Source organism: Cololabis saira, chromosome 14 (assembly GCF_033807715.1).
Source record: "Cololabis saira isolate AMF1-May2022 chromosome 14, fColSai1.1, whole genome shotgun sequence".
In the NCBI taxonomy this organism is placed as follows: Eukaryota; Metazoa; Chordata; class Actinopteri; order Beloniformes; family Belonidae; genus Cololabis; species Cololabis saira.
In genome coordinates, this window is record NC_084600.1 from 13704758 (window position 1) to 13724014 (window position 19257).

At 41.0% G+C, this 19257-nt stretch overlaps 1 protein-coding gene across 3 annotated transcripts in view; it reads left to right on the top strand.

Annotated features, from left to right (window-relative positions):
- trpc6a (transient receptor potential cation channel, subfamily C, member 6a) overlaps positions 1 to 19257 on the top strand; it is a 34257-nt gene that overhangs the window by 14244 nt on the left and 756 nt on the right. Inside the window, exons 5-13 of one of the 3 annotated variants that reach the window (XR_009784063.1) lie at positions 827 to 1012; positions 7716 to 7880; positions 7954 to 8197; positions 9223 to 9444; positions 10922 to 11186; positions 12595 to 12790; positions 16906 to 17106; positions 18169 to 18218; positions 18335 to 18410. Coding sequence is in view for 2 of the 3 variants with exons in the window: in XM_061739779.1 (XP_061595763.1) it covers positions 827 to 1012; positions 7716 to 7880; positions 7954 to 8197; positions 9223 to 9444; positions 10922 to 11186; positions 12595 to 12790; positions 16906 to 17106; positions 18169 to 18225; positions 18335 to 18410 (1612 nt within the window). In the remaining variant the exon portion in view is untranslated. Of the gene's footprint in view, positions 1 to 826; positions 1013 to 7715; positions 7881 to 7953; positions 8198 to 9222; positions 9445 to 10921; positions 11187 to 12594; positions 12791 to 16905; positions 17107 to 18168; positions 18226 to 18334; positions 18411 to 19257 lie in introns of all 3 variants that reach the window. The other 2 variants (XM_061739779.1, XM_061739780.1) reach the window with 2 other exon arrangements.

The following is a 19257-nucleotide window of genomic DNA, read 5'->3' on the forward strand; positions in this document are numbered from 1 at the left end:
ATAAAAAGTAGTTCCTACCAGCAGCGTGTCATTTAGACAAAATCTGAATAGGTTAGTTACTTTCCACTGTATTCCTGTTAATGATATACATTACCACAAATGACTGAAGTATCAAAAGTATCGATATTTTCATTAGAGAATCAATTTTAGAGGAAGTATCGATATTTCAGTATTGATCCACACATCACTAGTTGGTATTCATGCCAGAATAACTCGCACTATCTGGCTCTAAAAGCTTGATCTCAAGAGCTTCAGTCCGGTTCGACTGCAGCCCTGCTAAGGTGTAAATACGGCTGTTAAAACTTTGATATCGGTCGGATTAAGGAAACAATTCAACTTTCTGTTGCTGCAACACAAACCGGCCCATTAGTCGAGTGTACCGTAATGCTTCTGGCGCGCCGATGCCAACCAGATGACAGTAAACACATGAACTTTTTATGACTTTCTAGAGATGAAGCAGAGACGGGGGCCATTGACATTGTTGTCATAGCATATAATAGCCATAATTATGGCAGGGCGCAGAGCCCCAGAGTGCTGGAAACACACACACACACACACACACACACACACACACACACACACACACACACACACACACACACACACATACACACACATGAATGTCTCACTAAGCGCACTTTTCTCTATTTGAATGTAACTGAATGTCCCATAAGAGCATTTCCAAGGACGGTGTCAGTAATAAAGAGGATCTCTGCTGATTTAACTCTAAAATTGTGATTCTAAAAGCGAGAGGACGAGGTGGCGTCATCTCGCTTCAGCATTAAACCTTGTTTTCTCCACTCACGGCTGCACGTTTGTCCTGCAGAACGACTACAGCCGCCTGTCGTACCAGTGTAAGGACTACGTGGTGGGTCTGCTGGACCTGTGCCGCAGCACCGAGGAGGTGGAGGCCATACTGAACGGAGAAACGGCCTGCGAGGACAGCTTTGAGCTCCCGGGCCGGCCCTCCCTCACCCGCCTCAAGCTCGCCATCAAGTACGAGCTGAAAAAGGTCAGAGTGCTCTGGAACTGCTGGAGGAACCACACGAACCGCTCGTGTGGAGGGATTACTCCCAACCAGAAATGTCTGATTCTGCCAGAGTTTATGATCATTTAGTACAGTGTCTCCCAACCTGGGGTCCGGGGCGCCTGAGATCTCTGGGGGGGGCGCAAAACTTTGTCTGCTTTGAGGATATGCAGTTGTAAAAATTATATTTGCGCATGTTAAATAAATAAAAAATAATAACGCACCTAATGGAATACTGTAATCCAAGTCTGTATAAACCCATCCATCCATCCATCCATCATCTATACCCGCTTTATCCTTTGCAGGGTCACGGGGGTCTGCTGGAGCCTATCCCAGTTCATGTGTATAAACCCACATAGTATTTTAATGACCAAAATATATGTCTAAGTTATTTAGCAGGATAAAAACTTAATAACTTATTATTATATCATTATTCAACATTTAATCATACTACTACTCCGACAGGTTGTTAAAGGAAAAATGTTAAAAATGTTTGCGCTCATATTAAAAGAGACATTTTTCAGAAATTATTTTATGTCCTTGCAATTATTTTCTGTGCGTATTTTATACATTGGTGACACAAAATGAAGGTGAGAAAGACAAAGTCATATGTATACAGGGTAAACCAAAGAGAAATGTATCACAAAAACATAATTAATGTTCATTTTTTCAATTAAAGGTTTGTAATGAATAACTTTACTCTTTTGGTGCTGCTAGTACGTACGGGTCGGGGGGCCCGGCTAGTCTTAGACACAAGTAGGGGGGGCTCCATTGAAAAAAGGTTGGGAACCACTGATTTAGCAGATTCTTCAACATTTAAAATAGCGTTTTAAGTTTTAGCACCGAGTACGAGGTTTTATTGTTTTCTTTGAAAGCTGCTTAATGGATTTGCACCTCTGTGTTTCCGTGACCTTCCAGGCGAACATACCTCCCCGTTAACTCAGATATATCGACTGTTTACCTCCAGCTGTCCCGAGCTCATGGCTGGCGCTGAGCGGACGCAGCGCCGGTGCAGCCGCGGGACATAAAAGTGATTAATTACCCAGATGCCCCGGCGTGTTCGGCTGCCTCTCGTCCATTGAAATGCAACTCGGCTTGAAACACAGTTTTATTCAAAGGCATTTTTTACAAATGTTTTGTTGCTTTAGTTTCACCGCTTTTTTTTTTTTTTTATATCTGTGATGCCTCACAGGTCTTTTTTGTCTTTAAGAGACGCCAAGGTCTTTTTAAAATGTGCTTTATACATAAATGTGTGTTTTTGAACAACGCTGGCATCTAAAAACCTGGGGCCTTATGTACTAAGAGTGCGGCGCACAAAAAACGTGCGTACGCCACTTTCAACGCTCACGGTCGGATGTACAAAGAATGACGTGAACGTAGAAAGCTGCGGTCCTTCACTCACACATCAAGGCTGTTGTACGCACTTTTCTGAGGTTTTGTCCGTTGGCGACACTCACTGGTGATCAGTGGCGTCTTTGCATTAGGGGCCGGTGGGGCACGGCCCCACCAGAGTGCGCAGCTGCGCAGGGGAAGATTATGTGTCATTAAACATAAGTTCATAATACATTTGTCTCCAATGAAATGTCCGCAGTTTTCATTTGATGCAACTTAATTTGATCTGCTGACACTTTTTGTAGTGTAACTGTGTGTAAATAGTTCGCCCTGCCTGATCCAGCCTCCGCTGTTTCCGCTCGGTGGGGCTCAGCGGAGCTGGCCCCTCTGCCTGTAATGTTGTTACTGGTGAACTGCTGCGCACGCGTGCGCGTGTACAGCGCACACACTAGCTTGGACAGTGGGGCCGCGAGCTCAGGGCCCCAGAGCGCCTCTCATTGGCTGCTCTGAATTGAAGCAGACGGCGGTCAAACAGCTCACTCTGTGATTGGCTGTTCCCAGAATTTCCCAGAATGCTTTTCGCCGTCATTTGCGGACTGAATAAAAAAAAAACTATTTCTAGCGAGAAATATATATTTTACTTTCATAATATTCACTCAGTGAATGTACATAATCACTCGCTTGTCTTTTTCAAACCGCGCCAGAATAAAGGCTGATTTATGGTTCTGCGTTACACCAACGCAGAGCCTACGCCGAGGGTTACGTAACCTACGCCGTAGGTTACGCGGCGACGCGCGCCTTACGCCGGCTACGTACTTTGATTGATAGGTGACGTTTCATTCTTTCTATTTGAATGAAGTTGATTATTTGGTGAGTGTGCGATTTAGCACTTTATCAATTGAGCAGAAGTTGGAAATAAAACGTTTGGGACCACATCGACCGGATGATTTAACCATTTGTCAAGCCGGAAAAGACAAAACCAGGACATTTAATAAGGAATGGTTCAAAGGAAACTCTGGTTAACCGGGAGCTCGTCAAAAAAGGCGCTCTACTGCTTTCCTTGTGAGTTCCGGTGAGTCTAACAGATTTTTATAGTGGAACTGACCATGTACTTATATTCTTTGAATTATAGTGGACTTTGTGTAATGCGCAACTGGTGATACATGTGTGGGTGTGGGTGTGGGGGGGACACAACCTCACGTGATGGAGCTGTTTACCTGTCTGTGGTGCTGAAATGGCTGTTTGGCTGTGGTATACTCTCTGTGGTGGCTTTATTAATTGCTGTGTATTGCATGTGCGCCGTACACGCCATGCTCGTGCACGGTCGTGCTTGTGCATTGTGTTTTTATTGTTGTCACGTTGCTGTTTCGATCTTGAGTATTTGATATGAGCTCTTGAACAGTGCCCATTTGGTAGCGCTATTGATATGATAATATATGTCGTTAGATTGGCACTGTTTGTGTGATGATGGCATTATTCAGCTTCAATTTTGTGGTCAAAGGTGCTGTGGTCCCTTCTCTCACTTGATACTGATTGCATAAGATTTTCCAGCATGGCCCCACCAAAATTTACAGACCAAAATCGCCACTGCTGGTGATGCAGTGAAGTGCAGAATATGAGGAAACGTAACGTCAACAATAAATTCACGACCACGTGAAGGACATGACAGTCCCCACATCACCAGATAAATTACACAAGAGTGGAGCTGCAACAATCTCACAATCAACCACATGATCTGAACAAACAACTAAAGGCAGGAGCTCAACGATGGAACCTGCAAATCCTGATGGAGCTTTGGCTCCGTTAGAGGAACCTGCTGATGGCAGGATCAGGAGCGAGTCCTCAGGCACCAAACGCATCTGCTGGTCCAGGACTAAGACTGGACCATCAGCTGGTTCAGGTACCAAGAGGATCTTCTGGATCTCTGTCCTGAACTGGACCAGCTGCTCTGGTTCAGACCAACGTGATGCTTCAGCTGGAGCTGCTACAGGTCGGACATCTGTCTGTCGTCATGACGACCGTATGGGAGGACTAGGCCTACTGGAGATAAAAGCCAGACCCTAAACATCCCATAACTGTGTCTGGACAGAAATACATTAAAATTAATTTTGAAGCAAAAACCGTAGTTGTGCCAAAAAGTGATTGCCTGCCAGAATCTGATTTCTTCTGATTTGTGGCCGCGGGAGCGCGCACAGCAGCCCGCTGAGCGAGAGCGCTAAACCGTCAGATTTCAGATTATGAAACTCAAGAATGAGATCAAGTCATATTTAGGCAGAAACAACCTTTCATTAACTGTATTTGGCCTTCAATCAATATTTGGCAGGTAAAAAGACCCATTTTCAGGGGAGAAATCAGATTCTGGCAGGCAATCACTTTTTGGCATGGGATCTAGACCGGTCTCTCCTCCTGCGGATGAAACACTCCGAGTTACAGCAATTTTGCTCTTTATTTCTCACGTTTGCACCTCAATAATCCCGTCGGCACAAATTGTCTTTATTTCTTTTTCTTTTATGTTTTAAATATAAATGTATTTTGTTCACATTGTTATACTTATGAGAGAGGTGATCGCGGACATCCATAATGTGTATGACTCAATAAACGTGTACATTGGTCTTAATCCGTTACATTATAATATGCATGACAATAAAGCAGAACGAGGAGCCGTTTTTCATCCACCAAAAATTCTGGTGTCGGTTCTTAAAATACAAACAAGAAAAGCAGAGTGTAATGATGCACTAACGCTGCCCAACATTCACAAACCCGTACGATCATAATAAAACCACAACTCTTCACCGAACGCAACGCAAAGCAAAGAACACCATGTAGGTGTCAAACTGAATCCCAGAAGGGCCGGTGTCCTGCATGTTTTAGATGTTTCCCTGCTTTAACACACCTGATTCTAATTAATCATCGTCACCAGCTTGTCATCAAAGTCTGGATAGTTCTGTTGATGACACAGTCACTTGTATCATGGTGCAATGAAGCAGGGAAACATCTAAAACCTGCAAATGAATTGTTGCGGTCTTGTTAATTCCACGCACGGATTCACGTTGAAATCCACGCACTCTTAGTACATGAGGCCCCTGGTGTTTTTTTCTCTGGGTACTCTGGCTTCCTCCCAAACCTGCATGTGAGAGTGAAAGATCATTCTTGACCGACCAACTGTCCAGGATGCGCTTCTGCTTTTTGACCTTTGACCCCAGGGACAGGCTCCAGCTGAGCCCTGTAACTGGGTAAACCGCTGATCAGTCCATCCCGGTCCAAACAGAGCCAACCGAGCTCAGCGGACCGTTCATGTCGTGTCTGTGAGCTATAAGAGGAAGATGTGGGCCCCATCAGAAACTGAATATCACGACAAGACACTAAAACGCGAGACGTCCACATGCTCAGGATATATGTTTTGATTAAATCCGTGAATAAAATGAAATTCATTACTGCACCTTCTTTTAGGAATTAGGTTTGTTATTGACAAAAGATGATAAAAAACTCACGTAAAACTTGGTGGGACATCTCTCCCGTCCATTGAACAAACGGGTTTTACATCACTTTATTTTTAATTATTGTACCAAAGATCAACAGCAACTAGGTATGAATAAAATTGGAAAACTTAAGGTGTAGTGAGTTTAAAAAAAACTGAGGTTTTCGGCAAAAATTAGATTTTTTGATTAGTTTAGCTGATAGCACGGTGGAAGGTTCGGTCGTCCACATTCATTCAAAGCAAGACATTTTCCGTAATTTTCGGTTGGTTTTGGGATGAAATGTATTCCTGTGATTCTCTCTCTTACCAGTTCCCCAAACACACCGCTTAACCATTTTAAGATAAGTAAATAAAAGGCTTTCGTGGTGTAAGCTGCTGCCGAGCAGACTTTGTTTTGGAAGTACGGGTCGGATTTCTGCCAGTTTGGGGATAAAAACACACTACAATTATTCCTTTTTACTAATATAAGGTTTAAAAAAATAATCCAGTGATTTAGATCTCGATAAAAGTCAGTAAAAACTACGTTTTTCCATCGATGTGAACAAGAGAGACGGCTGTTTTCTCCAACCGGATATTCTGACGCGGATGTTTGGTCCCTGACTGACCAATCAGAAGGCTGATAAATGGTCAATTATGTGTTCTGATCATCTTCACAAAGTCTCGGCCCTCTGGCAGTTCAGCTGAATATTTCTGCAGGTTCTTTCTTCTCAGGCCCCGTTTACACGGAGCAAAAACGGTGGTGTTTTCCTGCGTTTTGGCCGTTCATTTACACGAAAACGAAGCTCAAAGCCACCAAAAACGATCATTTCTGAAAACTTTGGTCAAGGTGGAGATTTTTAAAAACTCCGTCTTCACGTTTGCTTGTAAACAGAGAGAAACTGACATTTAGGCTTCAGAACGTCACATTATGAGACAGAAACGTCACCAGCGTCATGTGTGAGACCTGTGTTTACAATTTGTTTGGCCACCGTCAATATTTTCTTGTATTTTACTTGTTTAATATTCTAACGTCTCACTTAAAAGTAACTCCACTTTTCTGTCACTCCAAACGAAAGACTCACGCTTCATCTTGGAAGTAACTGGAAGTTAGTCGTGTCATTTGTTGATGTTTTTTTCCAGGATTCTGATTGACTAGCACAGGGGTCGGCAACCCAAAATGTTGAAAGAGCCATATTGGACCAAAAACACAAAAACAAATATGTCTGGAGCCGCAAAAAATGAAAAGTCTTGTATAAGCCTTAGAATGAAGACAACACATGCTGCATGTATCTGTATTAGTTATAACTGGGGGAAGATTTTTTTTTTTCATTATGCACCTCGAAAAAAAAGTCGAAATGTTGAGAAAAAAGTCAAAATGTCGAGGAAATAGTAGAGATTTCGTGAAAAAAGTTGAAATGTTGAGAAAAAAGTCAAAATTTCGAGAAAAAGGTCGAAATGTCGAGATTAATGTTGAAGTACAATCTCGAGAAAAAATGTCGAGAATAAAAAGGAAAGGAAAAAGGAAAAAAAGACAAAAAGTAATGAAAGAAGAAAAAAAGGAGAAAAAAAAGAAAAAAGGGAAAAGAAGAAAGAGAAGAAAAAGAGGTCAAACATTTTTGAAAAAGCTCCAGGGAGCCACTAGGGCGGCGCTAAAGAACTGCATGCGGCTCTAGAGCCGCGGGTTGCCGACCCCTGGACTAGCATGACTTTATCTTCTCGTTACACTGCCCCCTGCAGGTTTGGCTGCTCATAGCATCTTAACAGCGTATTTATGCGGGTTCGTGTAAATTATATTTTTCAAATCGTAGAGGGGGAAATATCCGTTTTTGTAAATACCCGGCTATGTGTAAACGTGGCCTCAGTAGGACTAAACTCTCTCCTCCCTCGTGTCTCCTGCAGTTCGTGGCTCATCCCAACTGCCAGCAGCAGCTGCTCAGCATCTGGTACGAGAACCTGCCCGGCCTGAGGCAACAAACCACCGGCGTCAAGCTGCTGGTGGTGCTGGCCGTGGCCATGGGGCTGCCGGGTCTGGCCGTGGCCTACTGGGTGGCTCCGTGCAGCCGGGTACGGGAGCCGCGGCCTGCAGCGTGACGTCTCCGTCTCCCTGGACGCCTCTCACTCTCCGTGTCCGTCTCAGGTGGGGAAGGTGATGCGCAGCCCCTTCATGAAGTTCGTGGCCCACGCCTCGTCCTTCACCATCTTCCTGGGCCTGCTCATCCTGAACGCCGCCGACCGCTTCGCCGGCACCACCCTGCTGCCCAACATGACCCACCACCTGAACCCTGGAAGCCCGCTGCACGTCCGGGACCCTCTGCTGCTCCACCGCAAGATCACCACGCCCCTCACCTGGATGGAGATCCTCATCATCTCCTGGGTGATGGGTAGGTAGGAGAGGAGGACCACCACGGGGAATAAAATGACAAAAATTTTCATTTTCAGTAGGTTGGATTATTGCAATGGCATCTTTACAGGCCTTAACAAGAAATCTATCAGGCAGCTGCAGCTGATCCAGAACGCCGGAGTCCTTACAAACACCAGGAAACTGGACCACATTACACCGGTCATGAAATCACTACACTGGCTTCCAGTGAGTCAAAGGATAGAGTTTAAATCTTACTGCTGGTCTACAAAGACCTGAATAGTCTTGGACCAAAATACATGGTTGATCTGTTAGTTCCTATGAAGCTCCCAGACCCCTGAGGTTCATCTGGATCTGGTTTGTTGTGGTTCCCAAGAACCAGAACCAAGCAAGGTGAGGCAGCGTTCAGTTATTCTGCTCCTCACCGGTGGAACAAACTTCCTGTAGACCTGAGGTCTGCTCCAACTGTAGATCCTTTAAATCAGGCCTAAAAACATTACTGTTTACTGAAGCGTACTCCTAAATTAAATACTTACCTGCTGTACTCTACTGCCCTTACTTTTAACAACTTGTGCTTTTTATTATTTTACCTCTTTTATTATAATTTTATTTAATTTTATTTGTTATTTAAACATACTCTTAAATTAAATACTTTTTGAAAACCATGCAAAGTTATGGATAAGCCCTGAATACAGGCATTGTGACGTAGAATTGTCAAATTGGTCTGATTCACCACACGAACCGGCACGGATTACTTTGTAATACTGTATTTGACCCGGTCTTTGTAACATAATTCTTGGCCTTTTAAGAATAAGATGTGTACCTGCTGTACTCTACTGCCCTTACTTTTTAACAACTTGTGCTTTTTATTATTTTACCTCTTTTCTCATGATCTTATTTCATTCATTTATTTATGTTTTAATTGTGTCTTGCCGGTTTTAATGTTGATGTAAAGCACTTTGAATTACCTTGTGTTGAATTGTGCTGTACAAATAAACTTGCCTTGCCTAAAAATCTGAAGTAAATCAGCCTGATGTGCTGCTGCAGGAATGATTTGGGCCGAGGTGAAGGAGATCTGGAGCCAGGGCCCGGGCGAGTACCTGGTGGAGCCCTGGAACTTCCTGGACTTCGGGATGCTGGCCATCTTCCTCGCTTCCTTCAGCTGCCGTTTCTCCGCCGTGCGACACGCCGACTTGGCCCAGGCGTACGTGTACAAGCACTGCAAGAGCCTGGCCAAGCTGCCCGCAGAGGTTCACTACTTCACTCAGGGTGAGCGCCGCTTCACCGCCGTGCACGCTGAATAATGTAATAATAATAATACACTTTATTTATATAGCACCTTTCTTAACAAAGTTACAAAGTGACTTGATTGATGACTTGATTTATAGTTATATGTAGATATGTCGATATATAGATTTATAGTAATTTTTATGTATATAATTGGAGGTAAATATATGAACCAGTGTATATACAGCATATCTACTCTTATATAGTTATTCAAGTATATTGTTATACCATTGCTGTCTATGGTTCTCTATTATATTGTAGTATTATAATAAAGTAATGATAATGTAATACTATTATTACATACATACATAGTAGCACAACTAAATGCTGGGCGTTTGTTTTGTTTTGTTTTGTTTGCCTTGATTTGTTTGATTTTGACTATATTTATATATACATATAATTGAGTATTATATCACTGTATTGAACAGTTATTAAAGTAGGGATGGGTGTTTTATAAGTAAGCTTATTGAAACTCGTCTTGTTATATGTAAGAATGTATGTAAGATTCAAGGTTAGGACTCGATAAGTGTTTACTTCAATTCTACTCCGTTTTGAGCCTGTTGGTGGATCCGTGAGGTCTGTCCAAGTACTGTACATGCATATATGCATATATATATATATATATATATATATATATATATATATATATATATATATATATGTATATGTATGTATTCTGTTTTTTTACTTTTTTGTACTCTTTTTTAACATGCATGTTCGAAATAAAATATTCAAATCAAATCAAAGTGCTTCCCAAGAGCAATAAAATACATCAAGATAAAAATACAGAGCATAATGGATAAAAACACAAGACAGCAATAACAAAGTCTAAAATAATAGCAATATTCACACCACAATAAAAGCTTTTCTAAAAAGGAATGTTTATAGTAAAGATTTAAAAGCAGTGGGGGATTTAGCTGAGCTGATCTCAGCAGGTAAAGAGTTGGGAATGATCAGAGGCACCTGCTGATCTGAGGGAGGCCCTGGCAGGTAGGGGGTCAAAAGTTCTTTAAAATAACTAAGGGTTTGGTTATTTAGGGCCTTGAAAGTCAGCAATAAAATTTTAAAATCAATGCGATATTGAACAGGAAGCCAGTGAAGGGACGACAGAATTGGAGTGATGATGTTCAAATGTTCTTGAGGCAGTGATCAGACGAGCAGCGGGGTTTTGTACCAACTGAAGGCGGTGGAGTGATGATTGAGAAATACCGGTGTAAAGGACGTTACAATAATCCATGCGAGACAGAATAAAAGCAGGGACAACTTTGTGGAGATTATCAGGAGATAAAAAAGATTTGATTTTGGAAATCAACTTCAGCTGGTAAAAACACGACTGGACAACTTTCTTAATTTGTTCATTAAAACAAAGGCCGAAGTCAAATAAAAAACCCAAATGATGAAGGTCCTTCCGTCACCCGTCCATCCAAGTATGCCGACTGATGGAGTCTCTGCTCTGCAGCTCGTATTTACTGGGTGCCGTCGGACCCCCAGCTGGTGTCGGAGGGTCTGTACGCCGTCGCCGTGGTGCTGAGCTTCTCCCGCATCGCCTACATCCTCCCCGCCAACGAGAGCCTCGGCCCGCTCCAGATTTCCTTGGGGAGGACGGTCAAGGACATCCTGAAGTTCATGGTCATCTTTCTGCTGGTGTTCCTGGCGTTCATGATCGGCATGTTCAACCTGTACTCCTATTACCTCGGGGCCAAGCAGAACGACGCCTTCACCACGTGAGCATCCTGCATCCAAGACCCTTATTGTACGGAAGAGTATTAGGGCCAGGCAGGATAAAAATAAAAATAATATTTAGAGGAGGAAGATTTTTTTTTCATCATGCACTTGAAAAAAGTCGAAATATCGAGGAAAAAAGTCGAAAATGTCGAGAAAAAAGTTGAAATGTCGAGATTAACGTTGAAGTACAATTTCGAGAAAAAAGTCGAAATGTTGAGAAAAAAGGCGAAATTTCGACTTTATTCACAAAATTTCAACTTTATTTTTGAAATTGTATTTCAACATTATTCTTGACATTTCAACTTTTTTCTCGACATTTCGACTTTTTAATACTTTTTTTAATACTATTACTCTTCCGTATTTTTGTCATTGTTATATAACAACGACATTAAAAGTGCAATGAGTCAGTGCTAAAAATAAATAGATTAATACTTTAGTGTATAAAACATTTACACACAACATAAAATAAAACAAATAACTGTTTAAAACCAATAAATAATAAAAAAATAGCTTACACATGAACACAATCATTCATATAAATCCTGCGATGAAGCACCTGTAATTTTATTGTTATGAAATATGAACTATAAAGCATCTTGAATTTTGAAACTTGAATAAGTTTATAGTTTGTTTTTGAGTAGATTGAGTTTTCTTCACAGCTGGAGGATAAAAACAGTCTCTGAATCGGTTGTTCTTGTTATTATTGCTCAGTACCGCCACCTGAGGACAACAGTGCAAACAGAAATGGCGCTTTTCCACCAGTACCTACTCAGCCGGACTCAACTCAACTTGCCCTTGTTTTCGTTTCTTTTCCACTACAATTCAGCACCCGGATCAGAAGTAGGCGGGTTGGAGCGAAGCTGCTGTGACGTACTCGTTTGTGCGACACAGCTCGTCTCAGCACTGCTGAAAACTCAGTTTGTAGCCCTGAGCAGAGCATGTTACATGTGATTAAAAGGCCTCTGATCACAGCACCAACATATTGATTGTGATGTATAAGACGTAACGACAAAAAATGATCGTGCATCTGTGTGATGGGGGTTGAAGAAAGACGAAATAAAAGAAATCTGCACCATTGACTTGATTTGGGTTCAAACATACTGACTTTAAAGGGAAAACAATCGGATTATAAACAGACTGAAGTGGACTGAGTTGAGTTTGTTTAGGTCCTATGTGAGGTGTAATAGATTTAACTGACATAAAGACTTTAATATCTTCAGAAATGTGCAACCTGTTGGCTTGGAAACATCAACGCAGAGCTGCACCAAAGCTGCAAGAACGACTAGTTCAGGAACATCGTGTCCTGTTTTCCTAAACGAGCATCGATGATGTCCCTCTTCCGATGACACATGACTTAGTTGCATTCAAAAATAACTGCCCCCCCCCCCCCTCTGTGTGTCCACGCAGCCTGGAGGAGAGCTTCAAGACGCTGTTCTGGGCTATATTTGGACTCTCCGAGGTCAAGTCTGTGGTCATCAACAACGGACACAAGTTCATTGAGAACATCGGCTATGTGCTGTACGGGGTTTACAACGTTACCATGGTGATCGTGCTTCTCAACATGCTCATCGCCATGATCAACAGCTCCTTCCAGGAGATTGAGGTACGTCGGTGAAACGCTGAGTCATCGTTGCCACCACAAATCTGAAGCCTGGTCCGACGAGTCGCGCTCACGAGCAGAACTTGGGCCTCCGGAGCTCTCGTGTCACTCTGCAGGACGAGGGAACCATCTCAGATCAATATATAATATTACATAAAATAAGTTATAATGACAATAAAGAACTATCTATCCATCTATCTATCCTGAACTAAACTAATATCCGGGCGTAAGAATTAATTGTTAATTGATTCATAACTAATTCAGGGGAGCTGCAGGAGTTATCTGGGGAAGCAGGACGGTTGTTGAAAAGCCTCAAATTGTTAAATAAGATTAAAAGGTTAAAGTTAACTTGTTTGATCATTTTCATTCATTTAGTAATCAGCTTTATACCCTTTAGACCAGTGGTTCTCAAATGGGGGTACGCCTACCCCTGGGGGTACGTGAAGGCACTCCAGGGGGTACGTGAGATTTTAAAATATACATATATTTAAAAAGTAGCATCCATGCAAAAATCCTTTAAAAATAAATATTTCATGAATAATTGAGAAAAATATAAGTCTAAATTCATAAAATGAATTTTATCTTCAGGAGTAGGCTATTCAACTTATTATCCTAAAACCCCAGAGTCTCCCCCACACCAGGATGGTTCCACCTAACCTGTCAATCACCTGGCTTCACCTGTCAATCACTTGGACCAACGATGGAGTCGTGGTTGAAGCGTAGCAGCAATATTTTTATGTTTAATAAATCAGTTACTGATGGCACAGTGCTCTGTTTTAGGTCTTTTTTTTTACAACCAAAAGTGCTTTGCGCTGGTTAGGGGGTACTTGGCTGAAAAAATATTTCACAGGGGGTACATCACTGAAAAAAGGTTGAGGACCACTGCTTTAGACCCTTTATCCCCCGCCTCAGACGTTACATTAGACGTCTCAATAATTTGTTAAAGACTTTTCAACCTTTTTTTTAAAGCATATAATATTTTGAATTTGTAAGATTTTATAACATTTTATAACTTTTCAAATCCAGCCACCATGTGGTTGAAGGCAGGGCTTGAGTAACATTCACATTACAAGGTTAATTTCTGCTTTAACTTTAAAGGGACCTATTATGAAAAACATGTTTTCTCTTGCTTTAACATATATAAAGTGGTCTCCCCTCAGCCTGCCAACTCAGAGAAGGAGGAAAGCAACCAAATTCTGCAGTGTCTGTACAGCCGCCCGGATGATCCATTCAGTGTGATGTGGATCTACGAGCCGTTCAGATTCGGTGCATTTTCGTTACGTAACCAAAATGCAAACCACGGCCACAACTATAAAACTGTGTAACTGCATGTGAGCGTCCGGCTATCGCGTCGCACTGCGTGACATCGGACGCTCTCAGTCCATCTCCCTCCAGCAGCTGCCACTTTATTGAGGTTTTTGTAGTGAAATGAGGAGGAATCATAGAGATAACTTCTCATTTCAACTAACTGGATCAGTCGTTCCTCATCCATGACTGTTTCCTACAGCACTTTCAACGCGGAACCATAAATCAGCCTTAACTCCGCCGGCCGGAGCTTCCACCATTTTTTCGTAGCGGTGTATCGCGTCATTCAGGCAGCCAATCAGCAAAGAGCCTCATTATCATAGCCCCGCCCACTCAGAATCCTGCATAGATAATGAGGTTAGAGAATGGGAAGATAAAGACATGGTTTAGAGGCTGAATTTCTAATTTATTTAGCAAAAACAATCAAAAGCTTGTTTTTAATACATTCAAGGCCTGTTTAAAATAGACATTAAATGGCATAATAGGTCCCCTTTAATTTGAGGGAAATTTCCTTCCAGTTTATTTTCTTTTCGAGTGCTGATTTGATGCTGAATCATTTGCCCCTATTACATGTACAAATCACAGTTTATGGCCATAAAAAATAAAATAAACAGATGCCTTGGTTGTGTTTGCTTCCACATTCACGATGACCAAACATAGACATCTTAACCCCGCTACGCTCTTCGTGCAGAATCAGAACAGATATACAAGGTTCAGCATGTTAAGCGTTGATTCCAGCGTAACCACCTCCACTGCCAGTGCAGAGGGGATCCAGCTTTGACTGCCAAGCCCCCCACCACTGGAAGAAGAGGAAACCCAGTCCATCGACGGGTAAATGGAGATGGCCCTTCAGAACCAACGGCTTTGGTCCCCTTACCTGCAAATCAGACATGTTCATTTCTGTGATTTCAGATGCATAAATGCTGACAGCGGTCAGGGGTATAGTTACATTCCTCTCAAATAGGTATCAGAATCTTTTTTTAGAGGCCATAGCCATCTTTCCAGATGCTGAACTGACCACAGAAACTGCAATAGTAAAAAATAAAACCAGGTCCTGACTGTCAGGGGTTATAGACCCTTTTTCATTTTTATCTCCACCATTAGTGATGTGTGGATCGATACTGAAATATAGATACTTCCGATACCAGATCTGTTTGCTCTAAAATCGATTCTCAAACTAAAATATCAATACTTTCGATACTTCAGTCATTTGTAGTAATGTATATCATTAACAGGAATACGGTGGAAAGTAACTAAACTATTCAGATTTTGTCTAAATGACATGCTGCTGGTAGGAACAAATTTTTTTCCTTTTCATTTTATAGTAGTTCTTATTTTTGGTTCTTATTCTCTTATTTATCTCAATGGTTTTATTATTTTCCTTTTTTCCTTTTTTAGTGATGGAAAGACATTTTTCAACACTTTCTGTTGTTGTAATAGCTCGGTTTTACTGTGTATGAGGCCACTACCTCAGTATCCTTCTGACTTTAAAATAAATAGCTAAATAAGTAATAAACTTGTATTTTTAAACTATCTAAAATGCACAATTTTTTTTAGATTTACATCGGTATCGAATCGGCATCGCCGATACCAGCCTGAATTTTACTCAATATCAGATTGGAAAGGAAATCGGTGGTATTGAACATCACTATCCGCCTTACGTACCATGCCATTATTGTTTGTAAACTTGTCTTATTTTACTAATAAAAAAAAAAAAAGAGAGACATAATCAGAAGTGAATATGAGCGCATGTCATCTATATTTTTAACTTGAAATAAAACCGGTAGTTTTTATGTTTAGAAACTGCTCCTTCTGCTGTCAAAAAGCATGTTACTAATTGTCAGCTATTGATACACAGACAACCTGAGATTGTGCTGTGTGTTCTAGTTTATTTACTGAAATGACCATTTATTTTGAACTCACTCACTCACTTGTTTCACTTTTCATTACTAGGTATCAAGGCCTGATTGTGGATGGACGAATGTTAGTTTGCCATTTCTTACTAGAATTGAGATCAATCGTTTTGAATGATATGAAAATAAAGGCCTTCTGATTAAAGTGAAAAAAATAACTTTACTAAAAAAAAACCAATAACTTTCCGTCGTACTTCCGTTGCCAAAATGTGCGCAATGGGTCGACGTCATCACTGTTTACAAACACAAAACGGGTCTACAGGACTGTCTCAGAAAATTAGAATATTGTGATAAAGTTCTTTATTTTCTGTAATGCAATTAAAAAAACAAAAATGTAATACATTCTGAATTCATTACAAATCAACTGAAATATTGCAAGCCTTTTATTATTGAAATATTGCTGATTATGGCTTACAGTTTAAGATCAAGATTCCCAGAATATTCTAATTTTTTGAGATAGGATATTTGAGTTTTCTTAAGCTGTAAGCCATGATCAGCAATATTAAAATAATAAAAGGCTTGCAATATTTCAGTTGATTTGTAATGAATCCAGAATGTATGATATTTTTGCATTACAGAAAATAAAGGACTTTATCATAATATTCTAATTTTCTGAGACAGTCCTGTATATTAGAGGACAGGAGCTTCATGAAGTGCTTTCTAACTTGGGAGCCCAAATTCTAATATTACGGATTTAAATAGGTGCTTAATATCTTCATTTAAATCCTTACAGTTAAAAAAAAAACATATTTTGTGTCATTGGCTGAAGAATATAACCTTTATTAATAGATACCCAGTTTCAAAGATGGTCAAATATGAACAGTCTGAACTCACTTGTTCTAGGGATTGTGGGAAATGTAGTTTCTTGCCTTTTCCTCTGCTCTGTTCCTCTGAGGACAGGATGACGCTGATGTTGAGTGGAAGTTCGCCAGGGCCAAACTCTGGTTCTCCTACTTCGAGGAGGGCAGGACGCTGCCGGTGCCCTTCAACCTGGTGCCGAGCCCCAAGTCCATGCTGGGCCTGGCCACGGCCGTCAAGGCCCTGCTGCTGAGACTGGTGGAGAAACACCACGGGAGGAGGAGCGAGACCCAGCTCAACCAGGTAGGAGGCATCGCTCAGCCCCTGGAGCGGTGCTGAGGCTGAGCTGATGCTGAGCTGAGCTGAGGATGAGGCTGAGGCTGAGGCTGAGGATGAGGCTGAGGCTGAGGCTGAGGATGAGGCTGAGGCTGAGGCTGAGGCTGAGGCTGATGCTGAGGCCGAGCTTTATTTGTTTTATTTGGATCCCCATTAGCTACAGCAAAACTGCAGCTATTCTTCCTGGGGTCCGACACACTGGGTTGCCAACGGTCCCTTGAAAAACGTAATCGTCTCGTCATTATAAACTAAAGTAGCGTCCCGTATTGAGCTGAAAAGGGACGCACTTTGTCCCGTATTACTGTGAGAGTCAAAAAATAGTCATAAAATGCTAATGGAAAATGGCATTGAGCTGTTGAGTTCATAAGTTATTTGTTTCTGTTTTCTACAGACTTTCTGTTTGCACTTTTGTTATTGCACTAAAAATGTGCACTATTACAGAATGGATCTCCTGCTTTCTTTCTATTGTTTTATAATAATTTGTAGAATTTTAAGTTAAGCAGGACAGGTTTCTGTTTAAGAAAGATACTTATTTTATTCAGTTCGTTTTTATTTTGTATTAAAGTTAATTGCTGCATAATAATTTGTTTTCCATGTGTTCATGGCATTCAAAAGTATCTAATTCAATCCAGGTTTGAGTCAAATAATTAAATAATTTCACTCAAAAAAAGGGTCTATAAAAATTCAACATGCCAGGAAGGGTGAAGGCAACCGGGTTGGCCTGCCCTGCAGATGAGGTGTCCTTTATTTATTTTTCAGGGAGTTGGCAACCCTACCGACACATAATACACAGTACATTACAACAAAAAATTAAAAGCAAACCTAAAGAGGTAGCATATAAAAAAGAAGGAAGAACAGAAAATAAAGATAAAATAAAAAGTAATTGTTTAGATATAAATGCTCAGCTCGGCCTCAGCTGAGGCCCAGCGCCCCCTGGCGGCCGTGCTGCCGCCGTACAACCTGGAGCTCATTTAACCCGACAAACGTCACGTTCCTGTTCAGTCAAACTCATTTCCATCCATCCTCCAGCTTGGGGAGACAAAAACTGCAGGATACGGAGGTCCGTCTCACGACACCAGGTACCAGGTGTGTGTGTCTCTGGGGGTCATTACATTTTAGACACTTGTTGAGTGACAGCTGTTGGTTTATACTTGTCATAATTCTGTACATGTTGTCTCCTTTTTTTTTTTTACAGAAGATCATGAAACGACTGATTAAACGTTACATCATCAAAGCCCAGGCAGATAAAGAGAGCGACGAAATTACTGAGGGTAAAGATGACTGAAAGATGCTTACATAAACTTCCTGTCCGCTGTGTGCAGTCAGTGTGAATCCTGAGCCTCGTTAGTCCCTGATCTCTGTGATACAGGGGCGTCAATTGGGTACGCCAAGGTATGGCAGCCGCCACACCTTGGCTTCAAGGGAAAATGTAAATGTTTGTTTTTTAAATACATTTATGGAATTTGTATTGATTATTCTATTACTCAATACATATAGAATAACTACAAATGCAAATCAGAACAACATGATCGATTTCACTTGTTATTTTACACTGTAAAAACTCAAAATCTTAAGAATATTTGTCTTATTTCTAGTTAAAATGTCTAATTTTTAGTAAAAAAAAATCTCATTACATTTAAGACAAGACTCAAAAACAACCATTTTCACCTGTTTCAAGTAGATTTTCACTTAAAATAAGTGGTAAAATCTGCCAGTGGAACAAGATTTTTTTGCTTGTAATGAGAAGATAAATCTTGTCCCACTGGCAGATTTTTCTACTTATTTCAAGTGAAAATTTACTTGAAACAGGTGAAAATGGTCAAATAAGTTATTTTTCTAGTAATGACTCTTGTTTTAAGTGTAAAAAGATTTTTTGGCTAAAAATGAGACATTTTAACTAGAAATAAGACAAATATTCCTGGTAAGATTTTGAGTTTTTGCAGTGAGCGAGACTGCATTTGAAAAAGTTCCAATTTTCTTAACCAGACAGATAAGCTACATAAACTTCTGTGATGAGTATTCGCTGGACGTGTTGATTGATATTCTAGTGAAGTTCTGTGACTCAAAACCTTGCCATACATTAGCTTCGACTGAATTGACGCCACTGCTGTGATATCA